General features: G+C 33.6%; 2 protein-coding genes across 2 annotated transcripts; both read right to left on the bottom strand.

The window, feature by feature from the left end:
- Positions 1 to 1,480: 1,480 nt before the first annotated feature.
- Positions 1,481 to 3,579, bottom strand: LOC106622106 (angio-associated migratory cell protein). Its single transcript, XM_014241184.3, has 3 exons — positions 2,575 to 3,579; positions 2,284 to 2,512; positions 1,481 to 2,218 (listed from the first exon to the last, which is right to left on the bottom strand). Exons 1-3 carry the CDS (start codon positions 3,404 to 3,406, stop codon positions 2,005 to 2,007), a joined length of 1,275 nt encoding a protein of 424 aa, XP_014096659.1. The 5' UTR covers positions 3,407 to 3,579; the 3' UTR covers positions 1,481 to 2,004.
- Positions 3,580 to 8,101: 4,522 nt separating this feature from the next.
- Positions 8,102 to 9,599, bottom strand: LOC106622107 (ATP-dependent RNA helicase WM6). The gene has a single exon (XM_014241185.3). It carries the CDS (start codon positions 9,479 to 9,481, stop codon positions 8,210 to 8,212), a length of 1,272 nt encoding a protein of 423 aa, XP_014096660.2. The 5' UTR covers positions 9,482 to 9,599; the 3' UTR covers positions 8,102 to 8,209.
- Positions 9,600 to 23,002: the final 13,403 nt, after the last annotated feature.

Here is a 23,002-nt window from a genome sequence, read left to right as displayed (position 1 = left end):
TGTGTGTGTGTTTTTATATTTTCATGCGCCACCGGTCAATGCTTTCCCTGCAGCGCCCATTCAACATTTCTCAAGTGCCGTGTTTTGTTTGCTTTCTACCTTCTTTGCTTTTGTTTCTATGGTATATAACACAGACTTGCGCATATATATATATTTATACTTGTACATATGTATTTGGTATCTCGTGGACCTTCAACCATTTGTCATGTTTGGCGGCGCTGTGTGGTGTCGCATGGTAGCACGTGCTTCAATGACGTATTCGTCTGCTTTGCATGTCTGTATTCGTGTCTACAGCTGCCATGTCCAGCTTGCAGCAGACAGCGGCACAGTGGGCGCAAGTAGGTCTTTGCAGGCAAATAAATTTAGAAAACATAAAATATCCGCAGCCGGTCACTACACAGTCGGAGATTAATGAATTCTGTCTCGCCGTCAGTCGGATCTAAGTAAAACGGAACGGAGCTCGATTTCTATTCGGCCAAGGGCTGTTAACTCGCTTGCATTTCTTAAAATTATTTGGGAATGCTTTCTGTGGTTACAACAACAACAATATTTCCGGAAAAAATCACTTTTACATCTATTTCCTTCATTCATAGTTTCGAAAGCCTTCCACAATTTACACGACCTGGACCGAAACCATCATTACACACACTTTTCTCCGCTCCCCTGCTAAAAGCCAATTGGAAACATCAGGTGAAAGTAGTCTTATTGCTCTTTGGAGTGTATAACCTCCATTCTTATTTTATTATACCTGAGTTTTCGAAGAAGAATTGGATTTTGAACGCAAAACAAAATTTTCAAAACTCTTGTTGTAGCAGAAAAAAACATTGTCCACATAGTTGGATGACTGCTGCGGAGGTGGCAGCCTAGGCTTGGTATAAATTTGAATGTTGACACAGCAGTTGCTTGTTGTTGTTTTAACAGCAGACTGCTTCAACAATCGAAATTATCCTCTTTCTAGAGCCGAATTTTTATGTGACAATTTCTATATCTTAAAGCTTATAAATAGGTCAAGGATGAGCTAAGTCGATTTAGTCATGTTCGTTTGGCTGTAATCGTTTTTAAGATATCGATGTGAAATTTTGCAAATGTTCTTTTCTCCTCAAGTAGCTGCTCCGTTGTCGGAATTGAGTATATCAGACTACTATAGCATATAGCTGCCCTATAATTTGACCGATCAAAATCAAGTTCTAATATGAAAAGCTTTTTTATTTGACAAGATCTTTACACGGAATTTGTGACGGACTATTGTTTAAAGCCATGCTACAATCTCCGATCAAATTGTTCAGATCGAACCACTATAGCTTATAGTTGTCATACAAACCGATCGAATAAAATCAAAATGCAGATTTTGTATATCCTTGTATGCTATAAGAAATGGAACTGAAAGAGGCTGAGAAACATTTATTCTGGTTTTCTTTTTGCTTGAAAATACTACCATTTTCCTTTACATTGAACAATTCCAAGAAATAACAATAATATATTTTGTTTGGCAATTTACTTTCATAAATATTTTGAATTAAATATCTGATTGACTTAAATTCGGTGCAAACATTTACATGAAATTACATTATCTACCAACTAGAGTGTAAATAGGCATATACAGACACTAAGCTATGTATACACACAGAGGTTGTTTAAGTGTATAGTAAGCGATGCGATTTTTTAATTTCAACTCGGATACATTTTAACACGCTAGCGGCATACAATTTCATTGATTAAATATGTAAAAAAAATTTTTTACAATGTTTCATTAAAAAATACAATGCTACATTCTATTATTTTCGAACAAACATTGCTAATATACTTGTATATATATTATAGTCTCATAAAAAAGCTTATATATTCAACTAAAAATTTTAAACATTTTACAAATATACTCTATAATTATATGTCTATATATATGTATGCATGTTATTAACAATCAATGCATAAACACACATGATGTATCATTACTGGTGCACCCGATTTATCGCTGGGTTGTATAACAACATTTAGCCAACGAAACTAGTCGCCCAACTGTGGTATATTGAATATTTTCGCACGGCGATCCTCAGATACTGTCAACAATATATTTTCATGTGGATTATAAGATATTTCGTAGATTTCTGCCATATGACCCTCAAGTGTAAACTTACGTGCACCAGAACGCGCATCAAAGCCGATAACATTACCATGCATGGTTGCGGCAATGAGCGTATGGTCACTGAGCCACTTGAGTCTAGCGAAGAGAATGCAATCATATTAGTTATAAATTCATTTACTGTTTAACAACTATACGCATACCTCGTTATGCCACCTTGAAATGAGTCGGATTCATCACCCTCCGTAAATGTATGATCGCATAATGTGCGCAAGCCGTATTTGGTATAGTCCCATATGGCGATTTGTCCCTGCAAGGTGCCAGTAGCTACCACTTTAAGATCATTATTTGGCGGGAAGGCAATACATTCCACCGAACCATCAGCTTCCACCGCGCCGACTGGACCGTTATTTGTGCAGAACACGATTTTACCTGCAAAGAAAATAGATATTATTAAATATTTGTTAGTATTTGTATATTTTACAAACACGCACCGTCCAATGCTCCCGACGCGTAAAATGGTGACTCCTTATCGCACGCCACTGACAAAACGACCGACTGTTGTGCCATTGGATTTTGCGCATCTACTTCCATCACAACGGTGCAACTCTTCAGATCCCATAATTTCACAACACCATTTGTGTAGCCGACAAAGAGTTTCTTACCATCACCAGTTAATTCACCAACACCACAACGCACACCCTCACCGGGCAATATTTTACAATCGCCTGAGGGTATACGCCATATATAAACTTCACCATTTTCACTGCCTGCCAAGAGCACATTGGCACCGCGATGCCAACACATCCATGTCATGTCGCCCATTGAATATTCCCACACTTTGCGGAATGTCAGCGGCACACCAGTCTCATTTTCTTGCAATTTGTGTACGAACAATTCACCAGCCATATCGCCCGTTGCTAGATATGTGCCATCATAACTGAAGTAAACATCGGTCACGGTGTCTTTGTGTTCGGTAATTTCATGCAGCAATTCACAAGTATTTATATCCCAAACATATGCGCGATCATCTTCACCGCCCGTAGCGGCGAGCGGACGATTGGGATGCAATGAACAACCGAAAACTGCCTTTTTATGTTTCATGAATGTCAGTATGGCATCATCACGTTCTGGTGGATGAAAGGATATACCTTCGGGATCTTCGTCCTCTTCGGAGAGATAGCCATAGCGCGCTTCCAATTCTTCCATGGTTATTTCTTCCATTTCGAGCTCGTCATCGTCTGGCGGTGCGTCATGATCGAAGTGTATTTCCTCGGCGTCGTCATCTTCTATGTCGTTAACGCGTGGTGGTGTGTTTTCACGCATTTTTGCACAAGTTTTCTGTTTTGTATATTTTTTAAAGCACAATAAACTATTCGTATATTTTTCGTATTCTTTATTGGAAGATGACACTAAATGAAAAATTATAAATTTCGCACAAATGAGTTGCCTCAACTAAAACGTCAACACGTGTAAGCAAACAATCAGCTGTTCTGCAGCACTCGATTTTAGACATTACCGAGCTGTGTTTCATGAATCTACGTTTATTTATTACAAAAAGTGCTGCCAAGTTTTGAGTTTGAGCGTTTACCAAACGAAACTTTCAAATTATTTAAAATGTGCGTGATATTATTCAGGATTATATTATATATAAGTAATTTTAACAAATAAATATATATATTGATGCCGGCCTTTATTGTCACAATTAAGAAAATTTATTATCCTAATAAGAATCCCAATTGCCGAAATAAATAAGTTATTTATCTCACTTGAAAAACTTAATTATCTCAATTAAATTTAAAACAACCTCAATTAAACAATTTTATTATCTCAATTAATCGCGTAATCTTTTAAATTAAATTTTTTATTATCTCCACTAATAGCTCAATTGTCTTAATTAAAAGTTAAATTATCTTAATTAAAATAAAAAAGGAAAATTTATAATAATTAGGTGCTTTATTTGTCACACTAAAGTGTCTTTAAAGTTCTTCGTGGAATAGTTAAGATATATAAATATTTCCTTTTAAAAAACCCCTTGTAAATAAGCGTGGTAAATAATATAATCACCTCAGTTCAGAAAATAAAAAATTAATACAAAAAAACAAAATCAAATTTAAAAATATTTCGAACAAAAACTTAAGTAATTGTCACAGTAAAACTTTTTAAAGTCTCATTTAAAATCTCATTTATTTCAATAAAACATTTAATTGTCTCTATGAATATAAAAAAGAAAAATATATAATGATGAGGCCTTCTGATGGTCATGTTGAGCGTGTCTTTTTTTTAATTTTACTTTGAAATAATAATCACCTGCATTCTATGAAAGGTCGATATTACCTTTTGTCTCACCTTTTTGCTTCTCAGAACGGATCAGGTAGAAAATCGAAAGGGTGAGTTTTAACTAAATATTTTCGAAAAAAACTTCAGAGTCACTTACCGGAGAGTGATTTTTACCTGCGCCCCTAACTAAACACGAGATTAAACATATAAAATGAGCATCGTCAAACAAATTCTACCATCAAAAAACCTTAAAGCTAAAAAGTAATCGGCTTCGAGACAATGCATAACATCCCAATAAACTGTTTAGGTCGAAACTGTATAGCATAAAGCTGACATACAAACTGCTTGATCAAAATTAAGATCGTTACCTTCATTCAAGTTCTTTTTTCCTTATAGAGTAGCCTTAATTTGACTTCAAGGCTGTTTATATTGAATGTGTTGGATACATACTTTTAGCTAGTTACGTTTTCAGATTAAGTTAAACATATATTTGCTGTAAGAATTTATAGTTTTTTCTCTTCATGAAATAAATTGTTTGGTACAAAAAGTACAAATTTTTAAAGGAAATAATATATTTTTTAGTTTAGTTATATTTATATATAAATATACATTATTATTCTATGATATTTAGCTCATCAAATTAATATATTGAATAAGGCGTAAATATAGGCACTATGCTGTCGACCTCATTCTCTTCATTCGCCTAAAGCTATCAAGAGCAAACAAGTGAAGTGAGCCATAAACGAGCGTCATTAGCTGAAACCATTCATTGCGCTTATTTCTATAAGTGCATATACTTTTCTCACATAAAATATACAAATTTTCTCTAATAAATTATACCACAGCTAAATTGCCCGCCATTCATTGTGAACAAAACGAAAGACTTAAGCAACAAACTTCAAATGCTATTAAAGCAGATAATTAAAGCTACTCTGCCATTTTCATATCTATTCATACACACACGCAGTTATATATAAATACACAAAAAATGTAATAGTTTCAAAGTCACATGCGAATTGACCCGACTGTGCTCGTATGTAACGTTAGGCGGCTAAAAATCGGGGGAAAACGGCTAGCGAACAAAAGAAAGATGACAAGAAAGCAGACAAATTACAAAAACAACAAAAATAATAACAATAACAATGGTAACAATAACAAACACAACAACAACAGCAGCAACAATGCTATGTCAGCAAACATCAGATTAAAATAGCGGCAAGTAAACAATAAAGAATTTGTCCCAAAGCAATTGCCATGCCAACAACAAAAAACTGCTGCTGCTATATAGCTGGTGAGCCAGTCAGTGAGCCGCGGCGCATAATCGACCAAAACGGGCCAAAGCGTAAACAACAGTTATGTGAACCGGTTGCCGTGCTGTGTGCATCTTCTTTTGGCCGCCACATCGCTAGCGGCTTCTACCTATTCTCATACTTTTTTTTTCGTTACATTCATACACACACAGGCATACACGTAGCAGCAAGCGCACTCGCAATTCGCACACTTGCCACTACGAAAGGCGTTGCGCATGCGCACACGAACGCGCTTTGCATTGGGAGCGTGTCTCGCAAAAGTGGGCAATAATGACGATGCTGCTGCTGCTTCTACTGCCTTGCTTATACATATACACATACGCATACACACATGTACATTTGGGAGTAAGTAAGCTAGGTTGACTTGAGGTTTTTGCTTGATTTGCGCAAGCGCGCTGTCCAAAATGTTTGACAGTTGTGCGTGGCGGTTGTTTGACAGCCAGCTGACATATACATGCAAACTCTTTAAACATATATATATGTATATATATTCGCCTGTTTGTGCGTTTGTGCGCTCCGTTGTGGCAAAAGTCGCGGTACTGCTTTGTGGCCTACCTTTTCCGGGGTGTACTGTTGTACTGTAGCAGAAAAGTGTTGTGTTGCGTTGCGCTGCGTCTTGTGACCGATTGACAGCTTTACTAACTGAAAATATATGACAGTGTTTTTGCATTGGCTGCCACTGTTTTGTCTGCAAGCACATCATCACACTGGGTCTCCTCGTATGCACCTTTGACCATTTAAAAATAGGCTTCTGCAAATTATTGGTTGAATTCAATGCTAACGGTTGTTTTATGAGTGTTATGAACGCAACAAGTCGTAGCTGTCTTTGGCGAGCTTCGTGGATTCGAATTCCGGCTCAGCCAAATTCGAATTTCGGAAGGATTTTTTAGTGTTTTTTTCACTTGTCACGCAACTAAGTATATTTTATTAAGTAGTTAGGCCAATTTAGGGCTCTAAAAACCCACAACTTTTTCAATTTATTCTGGGTAGTAAAAAAATTGCATCGAAAATATCTCTTTCAGGCATTGTTATACGTGTATTTGAGCGTATATAATTTTTTTTCATTGTCGATTTGATACTACGAGTAAATCTTTCAAGCTTCCATCTCCTTTGAGAGAGCCTGTACGGTTGACAGTGATTCGAAGGCCCAATGATATATAAAACAGAAATAAAAAATAGAATCTTAATATATTTAAAACTGACCGTATACACCTATTTTTCAAAAAATGGCTGCCTTGAAAAAAAAAAACACCAAAAATCGAAACTTCAGCGCATTGGGACAGGGTCATTTTTTCACTATTCTCTGCGTTAAATTATGGTTTTAGGATTCGTTAAGTGTACTTTTGACGAAGAATTTTTTTTTTTTTTTTAATTCAAGACTGTCTTAATCCTTTCTCAAAGCTTTTCGAATCCTCCATTGGTAGTATATAATCTAACATCACAGTTCAATTAGAAGTGAGGCCCAGCAGTAAGCGATGTATTCTTTTTGTTGAAACCTTTGACTGGGTTTTTGAAATGACAGACTTAAAATAGATGCTTTTCTTTATTATTAATTTAGTTATTCTAATATTATTCAATGCAACTGTAACTTCTAGCAGCGTAGCTCTATTCAATGCATTGGAGTCAAAAATTCATTACTGTACTGACAAAAAAAGCGAAAAGAAATAATGAAAATTATATATATTACCCGCTGGCTTCGATTAGTAGAGCGATAATTTGTATGCAGATTATATGCTAATAACTTCTTTTATCCACTGTAAACAGTATTAGAGAAGAACTTTCTTTCTTACAAAAAAAGAAATAATAAAATTATTTTCTTTTAAAATATACTCAAAAGTTTATTGTTGTTATTTGTGTTGTAGTTGTTGTGGTGATTTTACTTTTAGAAAATTTCTGCTCTTTCTGCATTTTATGACATATTATATAGTTATATATGGTGCTTTCATCACTACATTCTTTGATTTAGAATAGCAGGTCTCATTACATGAAAGACTTAAGCAACAAACTTGAATAAACTTATATTATTTTAGAAAAAAAGTAAAACTCATAGCGACCACCAAGCGTGTTCTAAACATAACTAGCTTTCTAATAATTCTCTTTCTGCTCTTCATTGCTGCTTTAATAGCCATTAACTTGATGAAGAGTTGTTAAGACGAGACTAAAAATGCAACAGGTGTCTGCGCGCGAGTGCATGGGAGTATGCACTGCCACTTTCCTGGTATGACATCTGATGATATTCCTCATAATAAATTCAGGTCAAAGTATTTATAATAAGCATTGAACATAAATTTCTCAACAACAAACAACAGCTGCTAATAAATGAGGTCATCAACTATGAATGAATTCTTAAAGTGGGGAATAGTTATGACGGAAATACTATGTCATAAAACTTTTTGTTTTAGGGAGGGAGACATGTAAGAAAGAAGCTTGATGCTGATATGCTAAACTAATTTTTATTCAATTCCTTATCAATTACTTAAACATAAGCCAATATTAGGGTTGCCAACACGCATTATAGTGCCAAATGCCATTAGTGCCATTAGCGACCCTCAATATACGAGGACAATTCAATTTGATCTGGCAACTCTGTGATCTGCACATCAAATCTTGACTGAACTTCACTCAAAATTTTGTTATCCGCCTCATCCGAAACGAAGGAGATGGCCAAACCTTTGGTGCCGAAGCGACCAGCGCGTGCCACACGATGCAAATAGGTGTCACTGCTCTCCGGCATGTCATAGTTGAAGGCGATGTTCACACGTTCGATATCCATGCCGCGTCCAAAGAGATTGGTGGCGACCAAAATACGCTTTTGGAAATCTTTGAACTCCTGATAACGTTTTAAACGCTCCTCCTGTGTCATGCCACGATGTATGCCGACCGCAGGAAAGTTCTGTTCGGTCAGCAGTTGACTGAGCGCAATGCAACGTTGCACCGATTTCACAAAGATGACAACCTGATTGAATTCAAGCACATCTAACAGCTCGAATAGTTTCTTATTCTTCTCGTTCTCCTTCAGCTGCACGTAGTGTTGTTGCAAGCCGTGTAGCGTCAGCTTAGCCTCGTCATCAACATAGACCTCCATGGGATCTTGCATAAATTTCTTGCATACTGGACGTATTTCTTTACATAGCGTGGCGGAGAACATCATCACTTGCTTAGCGTGTGGCGTGCCGCGGAAGATCTCCTGCACATCGCGACGCATATCAATATGCTCCAACATCTGATCGCATTCGTCGAGCACGAAGTGTTTCAGATTCTTCAGATTCAGTTTCTTGTTGCGTATCAAAGCCAGTATGCGACCGGGTGTGCCGACGATGATGTGTGGCATGGTTTCTTTTAGCGATTTCTCATCATTTTGTATGGCCAAGCCACCGAAATAGACAGCGACCTTCACATTCGTCATATACTTGGCGAAACGTTCGTACTCTTTGCCGATCTGGAAGGCCAGCTCACGTGTGTGACACATGACCAATACATATGGCACATTCTCCGTGGGTTCCAGCTGCTGTAGCGTTGCCAGCACAAACACCGCGGTCTTACCCATGCCGGACTTGGCCTGACACAGTATATCCATGCCGAGCACCGCTTGTGGTATGCATTCATGTTGCACCTCGGATGGATGCTCGAAACCGCAGTCCACGATAGCACGTAGAATCTCCGGTTTTAGGAGAAAATCACGAAAGCCGGAGCTGTGTATGGACACATAAGTGCCCTTCACGTCTTTCTTCGGTGTTTTGGCCGCTGATTCGATGGTGGGTTCGATCAGCTCCTCTTCCTCGTAGTCCAAGAGATCGATGTTATCAGCCATTGCTTTTGTTTTTATTATTACTTAAAGAGTGTGGAGTTTGATTTCCCAAATATTTAAACTTTTCAGTTTTGAGTTCGCTTATTTTCGCTGCTGGTCTGACTTCGTCAGTAACTAGAATATGTTTGTTAAAAAAGTCCTGGCATTCGCAGCTTTTATACAATTTACGCTGCTCTATTTCTAGTATAACTCTGCAGGTAGTGTTTGCTTAAACACCTGATGCAACCTTAAGGTGATTATCTTCAACAGTTACCTTTTTTAAGAATTCTACCTGCCTAGGAATGAAGGCGTTTCGTATGAAAACAAAGGGTTTTGAGGCATTGTTTGAAGGCTGAAGGTTGTGTTAATCAAATTATGTAAGGATTTTCTACTGAAAATTTTGAATATCTGTTTTGAGGCTGAAGCTAAAAATTTTTTATAGAATTTTGTAGGATGAAATTCTTTTAAAATTAAAAAGTATTTTTTCCTAAATATTTTATTTGTATTTTTTTGTTCTTTTTTCTAAAATACATAATACATTTTATTTCCAAAATATATATTTATAAAGTGGTTATACATTTTTTTCCCAAATTCTTTTTGTATATTTTAATTTATTTTTATTTTTTTTCCATTGAAGATAAATTTTATTTGCGGAATTATTTTTTTGAATAGTTTATATGTATGTATAATTTAAATTTTTCAAAATACTTAAAAATATATGTATATTTTTTATAAAGAAATGTTGTTTTCAAAAAATGAAAATATATTTTAAATTAATTGAGGTTAAATTTTATTTGCAAAATAATTTTTATAAATAGTCTTTGTACATATTTTAAATAATTTTTTAAGAAATATTTTTTTCGAAAACTGAAGATAATTTTCATTTAAATATAAATTTTTAGGTACTTAATTATTGTTAATATTAAGATTTGTCATTGAGAAAAATATTTTCAAAAGCTGAAAATATATTGCATATTATTTCCCAAGAACGTAGAAAATGAATTTTTTTTAAATAATTTTTTTTTTATTTTAAATGAAGATATATTTTATTTCTATTTACCCATTTAACTAAGTTTTTGAAATATTTTTTTTTTCGAAAACTGAAAATGTTTATAACTTTATAATAATATATTTTTAATAAATTGAAAACTTTTTTAAAATTCTTTTTCGAACTCTTTATATTTATAATATATTTTAAATTTTTTTTTATTTACTTTCTAAACAATTTTCAAACATATTTTTTAAATTTTTTTTGGAAAACTATATTAATTAAAAATAATAATTAAATCATTTTTAGTTTGTATAAAACGATTTTCCACTTTCTTTTATATTTTCACATACATATGTTTGCTCTCGATTCCCCGAAGTCACATTAACCAGTTAGTTTAGTGCTTTGTAATGCTATAACCTTGAGAATGTTTTTTGAAATAAATGTACTTACATATCCGGCATAAACAGACTCCAGTGTACTTGAGTGTGTGCGTGTACATTAACCAGCACTTCCTGGTTTCAATAAGGGCAATAAAGCGCATAATAATGTTTATTTATTTACAACATTATACATTTACAATTACATTATTTCAAATGCATCCGGTTTTTGTGTTTATGTTTGCGTTTTAATTTAGAAGAGATTAAGGGTTTCCCCTTTTTCATCATTAAAGTGGCAGAAAGGATGGGGAAATCACATTTTAGACATAAAATAGGTTTAAATATAGTACTATATATATAGAGGTCCGGAAACGGCATACATTGTTTAATAAAAATATTTTTCACAGAACTTTATTAAAATGGTTTTTATACTGAATTCTAAAATTCAACTTCAAAGCTAAACAAAAATTACCTTTATGTTATAATTTCATAACTATTTTAGTTTTTGGATAAAAATAAGCATGAATTTTGATTAAAAAAATTTGGTAAAATTTTAACAAATTAATTTTTTAAACTGGTGGTAACCCTCTACAAAATTATTTTCAACAAATTGCTTTTTTAAACTCTTTAAATTTGTATTTTATTTAAAAACATTAAGTGAGAATTTATAAAATTAAAATTTTCAAAAGTGGTGGTAACCCTGTGAAAAACTATTTTCATCTGTAAGCTTTTTCAAACTCTTTTAGTTTGAATTTGGTTGTGAAACAGTTAGTGCAGTTGTAATAACAGTTAACGTATTTATACATTTTGTGGCGTACAGTTTTTAAACAGGTGGCAGCACTTCTCAAAAATCTTCATAACTAAAAGCTTCTTTTCCAACTTTTGATTTAATAGCCATATTGTAGTGTATTTATGTTAAGAAATTTACAGAGTTAAATTTATAAATATATGGCAACCCTCCTCAAAAAAATATACTGAATTACATTTATAAATATATGTTAACCCTTCTGAAAAATAAATTGTGTTACACGTAAGTTTACCTTCCTCTGTCTTCGCAATGTAAATGGCATAATAGTGGTGAAGATACAGGAAGAGAATAAATAGTGGCCATCTCAGCACAACAGTAAATGTCTGTGTAAATCAAACAAACAAAAAAAAAACAACAATAATAAAAACTACAATGTTGCAACTAATAACCTAATAACATCCGCATTAACTGTTCGACACAGAAATGCATGAATGAATAACTGAAGACTAGCACACCGGCTAACAGGCTAACTGGCAGACTAAAGCACATAAAAACTGAAGAATGGCTTAAGAATTGGGATGAGATAGATGAAATGCATGAATCGCTGAAATGTTTATGACACACCGGCGAGAAAAAAGCGAAGAAAAGAATCCAGAAATCATTTGAAGATATAAAGCGATTTGTGGCACGAAGCTAAGGTAGCGAATGCAAGCGAGAAAGCAACGCCAAAAAGCGAATGGGTGCGAGCAGAAAAAAGTAAATCAAATATGAGGAGGCAATCAAGCATTGTTGGCGCTTTTATTGTGGCTGCTGTTGTTGTAGTTTTTGCTGCCAAGTCCACAGCCATGGCAGGTGTAGGCATAGCCATGACACACTTCCACTTACAAGCCACTTACAAGCGATGCTGTAGCATCTACAAGTATGTAAGTAATAACTGTGAATAGTTGTGGAGCTGAAGGGAAGCGATAGGATGGACAGTTAAGCGCAGGAAATTGTGCGGAGGAACATTTAGTGTGCGTTTGGTTTATTTATTCAGCTGCTCAAGCACTCTACTTCATGCGCGTCCATGGTGGTGGTAATTCACTTTATGCCTTGATGAAGACGTTCATGATGTTTTTGCAAAAGAATTTGTTAAAAGCGATGACAGCGAAATATTTTACAACTTTCTACTGCCGTTAGTGAAAAGTAAAGAATTCATGAGCGCTTTTGTGGCAGTAATGAAAGCGGTAATTTAATAAATATGCTGATTGAAGAATGGCAAAGACATCAATAGAGCCAGTTAGATAGTTTAAAATATATTATAGTAAGCTGTTAACAATTGAAGATTTTCAAAAGTTTTGACCTGTAAGGGAATGAGAAAAATGTGAAAAAATTAAAAAATTTATCACTTATTTCAGACTTTCGGAACTTACAATTCTCACACAGCTGGCAACTCTCTTGAAAATCATTTTAATCGCTTACCTTTCTAAAACCCCTTTAGTCTCATACATGCGATTATTCATATTAGTACATTTTTTAATTTAAAGATTCTTTACATATTTATAAAATTTTGTTAGATATAGAATTTTCGGTGGCAACACTCATGAAATCATTTTAAGCTCTTATCTTTTTTAAACCTCTTCGGTTTACACCGAAGGATTTAAGGATTCTTTACATTTTTATTTTTTAGACACACATTTTTTCAGAAAGGTGGCAACCCTAATTACAAATATTTAAAATAGCAAGTTTTTTTAAGTCTTTGTAATTATACATATTTGTAATAGTTTATATAATAATTATATTTTTTTTAACAAAATAAAATAAAAGTGGATGGCAACCTGTAAAATAATATTTTCAATTTTAAGCTCTCAGGAAGCTCTTTAATTTGATATCCTTATCATAAGTAATAATTTTTTAATCTTAAAATTATTCTAATTTTAATAATTCGGCTAGCTGGCAACACTTATCAAAAAAAATTTATTTGAAAGCTTTCTTAAATCTTCTTTTATCTTTTTTGTAATATTTAATATATTTATTACTTTTCTCGTGAACTAAATTAAAATAGATGGCAACCTTCACAAAAATATTTTCAATTGCAAGCTCTTTTAAGGCTTTTTAGTTCGATAGCCATATTTTAATAATTTACTTTTCTTGTCAATTTTGTAATTAAATTTGTGTGTATAGGTGGCAACCCTTATCGAACATATTTTTGATTGAAAGCTTTCTAAAGTCTATTAATTTCGATAACCATATGTAGTAGTTTTACTTTATCCACGTTTATTTTGAAGATTTCTAAAGAGGTGGCAACTGTTATCTATAACATTTACATATTAGTAGAAAGAAAATGCAAATATTAAGTAGAGGTAATAGGAAAACTTAAAAAATAAAACTTTTCCATTTTAAAATATAATATAAAAGAATTGTATAGCAAAGCAACAATAAAACTATGCGCTTACAACAAAAAACACCAAATTATTAAAAAATTTATCAACAAAAAAGACCAAAGATCGGCTTTTACATATTTTTCCCTATCATTTTAGCTTTCTTTTTTACCACTTCTACTTTGCTTAACTTATTCATAAATTATGATAACTCACAGTGTTGTTGTCATTAATGTTTGTTTTTACTGTAAATAAAGAAAGAAAACGCACATCAATATTATTGAACAACAAATAAAAAGAAATCAACGCATTTCTGTGGGGTCAATCACCTGCGGCCCGCGAAGAAATCATATGTGACACAGGGAGAAATATTAAACGCTGAAGTAGCCTACCAGCTGATATTTTGGTATACTGGTTTGTGGAAACAGGTTGTCCACTTCCTTAAGTGTTTTGCTTGACGCAAAGGTAGAAATGTTTTGAAAACATTGATATTTGACTTCGTTTTATTTTTATGAAAAATATTAACTTTGATTTTATGAACATGGGCTTATAATCGAGACCCAATAGAAGTATAGAATTCTTTAATGTTTCCCTAACCACTCACGTGATTTTGAACGAAACGGCACTGATATCTTCTTAGTTAGTACCATTTGGCTTGAATCAGATCCTTATTTTTCAGTTTATATCTAAGGATTTGGTCTCAAATTTATACGTGATCCTTTGCTACCACTTTGAACTTTGGTGTCAATGGCCTCAACGATCTTTTTCGAAAAATTAAAGCCGATCAGTGACAAAAGTCAAAGAAATATTTTATTTCAAAAAACGGATAACCAAATATAAGATTATTCAATTGTTGATACGTCCAAATTGTAAAAGTGGATTAATTGAACTAATTGTCATCACTGCTGAAGAAATTTCAATAGTAAGACTGTAATTAAGTAAATGCTTTTAGATTTCATTAAATCGAAGTTTACGATGAAGTCTTCCATATTTTCTTGACCCATTGACAAGATATATTAATTTGGATGGTTAAGGAAATTTTATAGACATACGGAATATCAAAACAGTTAGACTTCAAAAATTGTTCTAATTGAGCATCAATTAATTGTGCAATTCAACTCAACCCAAAGCTTGCCGAGTTTTACCATTTTTGGAAAATACTTTTAATATTTTTTTATAAAATATAATATGCCTCAAGGGATTTTGGTTTCAAGCAATCTCGAAATTTTTGATGAACCTAATATTTTTATTTTAAATCTTTGAACCCGCAAGCTCGAGTTTAAGGTAAATTGAACTAAAATTTAATTCCAAAACACGCCGAGTTTTATTGTTTTTGGAAATTATTGTTATAATTTTTAATAAAATATGCATCAAAACACCACGGTTTCGAACAAACTCGTAATTTTTGACGAACCTAATAAGATTAATCTAAATATTTAAATCTACAAATTCGAGTTTAAGATTGCGTATCATGAGCAACTCGACTAAAGAGTTCAACTAGACTTGTTACATTTCTCTGGACTTAGAGTCTGTTCAACATATGCTTTAGAATAATATTAGTTAAGACGTTAGAGAATAATCAAAAAAGTAAGTATAATGATTTTTAAACTTATCTAACGTAAGTTTAAGCTTCCTTCAGCTCTTCGCAGCTTGTAAACGGTGAAGAAATTAGTGAAGAACTCCGAAACTAGGTCAGGAATTTCTTTTATATTGATAGAGAATGGATCGCCACTTAGCTATTAGTCTTCTGCCTCCTTGGCTTTTGCTTATATTAGCTTAGACTCCGAATCAAACTAAAAATAGCGACGCCTACTCATCTTTCAGTGAAGTTTAAGGTGAAATTAGCAAGAAATATTTACAAATATATGAAATTACTTTCATTTGGCTTTTACAAACAACAAAATTCGCATTTTGCATTTATCGGCAAGAAATGAAAATTCCATTGGAAATTAAATACAACGCGCAACATGCAACGCCGTCGTGCGCATGACTGTCACTTGCAATTTAGCGGTATTGGAATTTTTGAACAGCTGTAAACAAATTTTGTTGTCATTTTCCACAACAACAGACTTGACGACACGACGCACGCCGGCGTCAGAAAGATGAGCGGCTGAGGCACCAATGCGGATTTCACTTTTATTCGACGAGAGATAAGTGAAATGCTGAAAGAAAAAATTATTAAAAAAATTAAAATGTAATAAAAATGAAAAAAAAATAAATCATAAAAATGAGTAAAAGTTATAAAATAGAGAAACAAGAAAAAGCTATTATACCCTTCACAAATACAATATATTACTGACATCAACTTGAATTTGCTCGGTTAGTTTGTATAGCAGCTGTATGGTATAGTCATTCGATCAGAGCCATTTTTTTGGATATTGCATCATTATTTTGGGCAATAGTACATGCCAAATTTCGTGAAGATATCTTGTCAAATTCAAAAGTTTTTCATACAAGAACTTGATTCCGATCGTTCAGTTTGTATGGCAGCTATATGCTATAGTGGTCCGATATCAACGATTCCGACAAATCAGCAGCTTCTTTCGGAGAGAAAAGATGTGTGCGAAATTTCCGTTGAATATCTGTAAAACTGAGGGAATAGTTTGCGTGTATACAAATGGACAGATGGACGGACTGACAGTCATGGCTAAATTGACTCAGCTCATCATGCTGATCCTTTATATAAATATATTTTGCGGTCTCCGACTTTATCTTCGGGGTGTTTAAAACTTCGTGTCGAACTTAATATAACTTGTTTAGGTTATAAAATAAAAAAACAGGAAAGTGTTTGAAGTGAGCCTGCGCTAAAGGCTGCGGATGAAGCGAAGCCTGCAGCGGCATTGAAGATGGGCGAATGTGAACGTCAGCGGGATTTTTGCGTAGAAAAGTATAGATTTATTAACGGTAATCTTTTTCGTTATTATTGTTGTTTTCGTATTGCTTATGCTTAGCGAATCAACTTTCAATAATGGTATATTTCGCGGCACTCATAAATTTGAATGTGATTGCTTTTGATGTGCGCACGTACATATACGTAAAAATGTGTGTGTGTTTGCGAATGTAATGCCATTTATGTGGCAGAAAACAAAAGTTAAGCTTAGCCTTGACCAGTCAGCTGTGGATGAGCCAAAAAGCAGTATGTGTCTGCATATAAATCAATTGCGCTGCGGCAAGCAAAAGAAATTGAAAACGATTACATTTCGAAAATTGTCGATTACATATGTATTTATTTAAAATTATTTGTTGTTTTTGCATTCATTTACATAAAGCACAAAATGAAAGATGAAAAATACGCAAGCAGACAAAAAAAAATACTGGCTCAGCGCTTGTCGCCACCAACAACAGCACCTTGATAAAGCAAAGTAGACGTACACGCCAACGTCACAATGCACAGCTGCGTTTCCATATTCCCGATTCCGTACACGTAGGCAAATTTAATGTCACTTTCGGTGTGCCTAGGCGCTGACAAAAGCATCAACATTATGCCCACAACATTGAGAGTGCGCAAGAACCGTCAGCTTTGAGTAATGTGTAGTCAGCTGACAAAGCCACAGCGGGTAAAAGATTAGTGTAGCCAACAACAAAGCGAGTGCTTTGTTCTTTTCACAAACCAAAACTATTGTGGTTATGCTTTGCTTTTGTTGCTGTCTGCATATGAAGTGGCAATAAATTAGACAAGTGCTAAGAAGGAAAAAATAGAGAAATTTTCAAAAGTGTAGAATTTACCATGAATGTGAATAAAATAAGTTGAAGAATGCAGAATTTCGTAAAAAAAAGTAAAGATGATATAGTTCAGTTTAATACGAGTTTTCAAGCGCCTACAGCGCTAGCGGTTTTCAACTAGAGTTAAGTCATGGACCATTGCTCCGAAACCAGTGTTATATAAATTGTATATAACTTTCTGATATGTATATTGGAAGTCTAACTAGTTAGATTTTGTTTTTAATAATCAGTTGTAAAACACAATAATTTTCAGAATATTTTCACTTCTAGTTTACAAAATGTTCGAATCATTCTTTGTAATCAATTTTTCGTCATGCGAAAACTCGATGCTCGTTAGTGCAAAAATACACAAAGACAATCACCGAAAATTGGCATTTTCACTCGCCGCGCAATCAACGAATTTTCATGCTTGCAATTTTCATGGGTACGGCCGGTGTGACGCCAGTCGTGCGATTGTGGTCCAAACACATAACCGCATTCCACAGACACCTGTAGCGGTGCAGCACACTGTTGATCAAATGAAGGAGGGGTGCTGCAGGCGTGCAGGCGGCGCAGCAGCGGTAAGCGGTAAGTATGGTGCAAGCTTGTTGCAATCATAACCAGTTCAACGACTTGCCAATTCACCAATTCGCTGAGCTGATAGTTGGCCCAGCATACGCAGCTTCCTTGGCACAGCGACAGCGCAATGCTTATGGATTCGATGCGCTGACGGCATTCTCGTACAAATAAGACACACACCCATACATGCATACACATGTGACCGAAAGACCGAATCAAGCGACACGTCAATGCTGGCCGCCTGGGTATTGAGTACGCAAGCTAGACTTTAACTTGTTTGGCCGAAAAGTTGATAAGAAAAAAGTGGAAAAAAAATATGGATAAATCTGCGCTAAACGCAGCGCTGGCTGGCAACCATATTTGCGCACTTGTTGTTGTGACATAAGCGGCAAGTTTTCGGACAACGTTGGCACGTAATTAAGTGTGGTTGAGAATGGCTATTGAATTGGTGAAGTGTTTGCTTAGCTTGCATTGCCGGACGCGAGTGGCCCACACGGCGGCAGCGTAGTGGCAACAAAGTAGCAAGTGGCAAGCAGGTTGCGCGTTCTGCGCTTCCAAAAGCATAAATCGAGTTTCGCAACGATATTTCAGCTATAAATTTAATTAGTGAATTTTTTATTCCAAAATCTTTTTTTGTTCAAAAAATTGAGACTTGGAAAATGTGCTGTCCTCGTAGGTAAAAATAATATAAAAAGTAGAATAGCCTTTTTTAAATCAGAAAGTTAATATTATTTAAAAAATTTTCAAATTATGATAGAAATCGAGGAAAATCTAAAGTAAATTTTTTTTATCGAAAACTAAACAAAATTATTTTGAAAAAAATTTAAGAAACTTAAAAAAGAATTTGTTGCTCATTTTTTATTTATCTAAAAAAAAAAATAAATAAAAAAAATGAAAAAAATTTAAAATATAAAATATAAATCTTGAAAACAATCTAAAGAATTTCCAAAAAAAAAATTGAGCAGCAAATGTGCTAAGAAGTATAGAAAATATAAAAATATAAAGACTTTGAAAATTTAATAAATTAAAAGTATACAGCGTCTACCAATTGGAATGACGGGATTTGGACAGCTCGAGGCGACAACGTTTGCAAATTTTCCAAGATTATTACGCAAATTCATGTTCTCGAAAAAAACGTTGAAAAAACGTTCATCGAAAAATCATCTCAGATGAAGCCCATTTCTGGCTTAATGGCTTCGTCAATCAACAAAATTTTCGCTATTCGGGTGAGTAAAATCCTCGTGTGGTACTATCATACGCGAGCGTTTCAACACAAAGTTGACTGACTTTTTCACTGATATTTGGTGAAATCGACGCGGAAACCTCGACACATTGCGTGCAAAGTTTGGCGACTCGTTAATTTCGTAAAATGGAACAGTCAAATGGCCGTCAACTTAAAAAAATTTTAATAAACATATTTTCGAAAAAAAAAAAAAAAAAAATTGAAAATGTAAAAAAATTTTTAAACATTTTTATTATATATTAGTATAATTTTTAATTAAAAAGAAAAAGAAAAATAAAAAAAATTATTTTAAAAAAAATTGTAATATTTTAAAAATATTTAACGGAGCTGCATACCATTTATTCTTGCTTTTTTATTTTGTCTTATATTTATTCTTCACTTAACCATCGACCAGTTTTTCCTACTCAAATAATTAAAAAATAATTTACTTTTATTTTCAACTTCAGACTGCGCGTGGGAAAAAAACTACCGCACCACTTGTTATTTGTTCCAGTTTTTGTTTTTGCAATTTTTTTATTGCAAAAAGACAACAAATCGTAGTCGAAATAAATACGCTCGACTGCAAAAGCATTAACTAATGATGACCTTGTTTTTGCGCGCAACTTTTGCAAATGAGTTTGTCGCTTAAGTCTTTTGTTTATTTCCAAAGTCAAAAAAAGGAAAAAGTTATATTTTTGGTTACGCAAAATTAATTTGTTGTGGATAATCAATTGTGAATTAAAGATTAAGTTGAAAAGTCGAACGTTTTTCGAACATTTTTTGAGGTGCGCTTGGTTGGATTTGTGTGCAGATGGATATTTTAAGGTATAAGCGTAATTCAGCTGTTGATTTTAGACATTGTTTAAGGCCTGGCAAGCCCCTTTTGACTTTGATTTGAGCTTGAATGAAAGTTAAAAAATATTTTAAAGATATTTTTCAAGAAAAGTGTGGTTCAACCATTACAGTCAATTCTAATTCAAACCAGTCTTTATAACTCCTTTATACACAAATATAAATATTTATTTAGTTCTTTTTCCAAAAAGTCTCATGTTTCTTGGTCAGAATATCCAGTAGTCTGGATGACTGTCTCACTATGGAGTACCAAAGCAGAAAATCTGGGCCTAATTTCACTATTATGTACGTGTCTGTAATCACAAAAGCTAAGTTATTTCAACTAGCTTTACACATTTATATTAAAAACACGTAATAAAGACAACATCCTATCATTTTTCGTCATGTCGTTACAATTTCACTAAAGCTTCTCTTCAGCTTTCAATAAAGATCATTAAAAAAATTCCGAACAATTTACACATGCCAACACATGAGGCGCAGAAAATGTAATATTACTTAAAACAACTATAACAACAACACGTTCACCATATGAGTGCTTAGCTGGCTAAACATTGCTTGAATCATATACCTAAAGAGTCTTACAACACAATACTACACATCTTTACATATATATATATATATATATGCATACATATGTATATTTATCTATATATTCAACGGCCGTATTCTTCTCATGTCCAGTTACTGAGATTTCAATTTACTTTGCTATATGTATTACAATTGGCTTCGAAACAAGAATCAAAGAACGAAGAAACAATAAATCTTTTCGCGGACAAAATAATACGCTTATTTCGCCCAAGGGTGTGGCGGTTGGCTGGCTGTCTCTACAAGTACACAGAAACATTTTCTTGCAAAAAAAGTTAGGTGACAGTGACAGCGAAAAAATGCGAGCTGGAGCGCCTAGGTGATGAGAACAAGTCAGCAAAAATTAGGAAGACTGTCGCCGAGGGAGTAAATTGAGGGGAACATAAATAATTTTTATAGATATGTATATCAAGTAGATGAAAGAATTATACACTGCTTACTCTTTGGTGATTTGAAATAAAGTGTTTACTTTTCGTTAGCATTCTTCTTGGAAGTTGTGAGTTAGTCCTTAGGTGATCAGATTATGGTATGCATAAAAGTTTGTGTTATAAGATGCGTCATCCATAAAATATTCCCTAAAAATTGTAATGTAGTCAATAAAACTTTCTTATTAAGTAAACTTACTACTTACCATCTTAAGTCTCGAGACTAACTTTGGGCCTAATCTAAAGGTTGTGAAATTCAAGCAAATGATATAATTATTGCGGAAAGTTATTGTACCTGTGGCACTAAATTTTGAATCGAGTAATTTTATCCTTTCAAGTCTGTTTTTATGAAAAGATTGCGGAAGGTAGCGCTGTATAAGATTTTCTGCTCATTTTGTTTAAACAGCTGTTTTCAAGGCTGTGTAATCGACTTGTCGTGTCAGTTTTATTAAAAAAGTTATTCGGCAGGAAATTAACAAAATTTTTCAAAAAGGATTTTTTAAGAAAAGTTTACGCTAGGTGACGCTGTTATACAATTTCTGCTAATTTTGATAAAAAAAACTGTTTTCAAGGCTGTTTCATCTATTTTTTTAGTTTCATTAGCAAACATTTTTTCCTAAAAGTAAAAAAAAAACACTTTGTTCAGAAAATATTATTTTTCAATTAATAAAGCTCTTATCACAATGAAAAATTGCAATTTTTCGCACAAAATATTTCGCATAAACATTTTTTCACAACGTTATCGTTATTAAAAGTTTTTTTTTTTATTTAATTTGTGCTATCTTGTATCAAAGGCTTCAACTAAGGGTTAATAGTAAAAACTTTTTTCAAATAAATCCTTTTGGTTTCTAATAAATGTCTTTAGTGACAATTGACTTCAAAAAAGTTAAAGGAACTCATTAAAAAATAAATACTTATTTGGGTATCACTAACGGTTAAGTCTAAAAAGTTGTTCAATTACAATCTTCTTATTATTTCATTTTTTTTTGGACAAACCACCGAAACTGGAAGTAAAAAAAAATATTTATTTGGGTACCCTAAATATTCCACTAAGGGTTAAGACTAAAAAATTTGTTCAATTACAATATTTTTATCATTTCATATTTTTTAAAACAATCCATTAAAACTGAAAATTAAAAACACTTAGTTGGGTACCCTAAGTATTACACTAGGGGTTAAGACTAAAAAGCTTGTTCAAGCAAAATATTTGAACTTGTGCACTTGCGCGTGTGAGTCGACAACTATCAGCATTTATTTACATACCAACACTGAATTTTGTTGTAAATGTTTAGTTGTTGTAATTTTTACATTTATATGCAATAACTACTTGATTTATGCTTAATGCAAGCTGTCACTGGCGCTAGCTCTAGCTCAATATGGCATGACTTGTTATTAAATTCTTACCTACACATACATATGTATACATGCATGCATACATACAAGCAAATGTAGTTGTGCGCTAAACTACGCTTAACTTGGGCTCGCAAATAACTCCACGCAATTGTCGGTTTTGCTATAATTCAACATTGTGCAAAAATATTTTATTAAAATTAATAAATTTTTGCAATTTTCGCATTTTTGCCATCGCTCGCAGCTTCTGGCACTCCAATCATTGATTGCCATTTATGCGCAGTTGCGGTTGATGGCGAGGAAAGGCAATAAAAAAATATTACAATAAATCAAATGTGTTGTTTTTTACGAGCG

The sequence above is a fragment of the Bactrocera oleae genome, chromosome 6 (assembly GCF_042242935.1).
Source record: "Bactrocera oleae isolate idBacOlea1 chromosome 6, idBacOlea1, whole genome shotgun sequence".
Taxonomy (NCBI): Eukaryota; Metazoa; Arthropoda; class Insecta; order Diptera; family Tephritidae; genus Bactrocera; species Bactrocera oleae.
Note: the sequence above shows the minus strand (reverse complement) of the source record. Positions and strands in the feature narration are given on the sequence as shown.

Bases quoted from the DNA above. Each gene is read 5' to 3' on its own strand.
- LOC106622107 (XM_014241185.3), bottom strand. From the start codon at position 9,481: ATGGCTGATAACATCGATCTCTTGGACTACGAGGAAGAGGAGCTGATC.
- LOC106622106 (XM_014241184.3), bottom strand. From the start codon at position 3,406: ATGCGTGAAAACACACCACCACGCGTTAACGACATAGAAGATGACGAC. The intron at 2,513-2,574 runs GTGCGTGTTTGT...TTTTCTTTGCAG, and splicing joins CGCGTCGGGAGCATTGGACG to GTAAAATCGTGTTCTGCACA. The intron at 2,219-2,283 runs GTATGCGTATAG...TCTCTTCGCTAG, and splicing joins TTTCAAGGTGGCATAACGAG to ACTCAAGTGGCTCAGTGACC.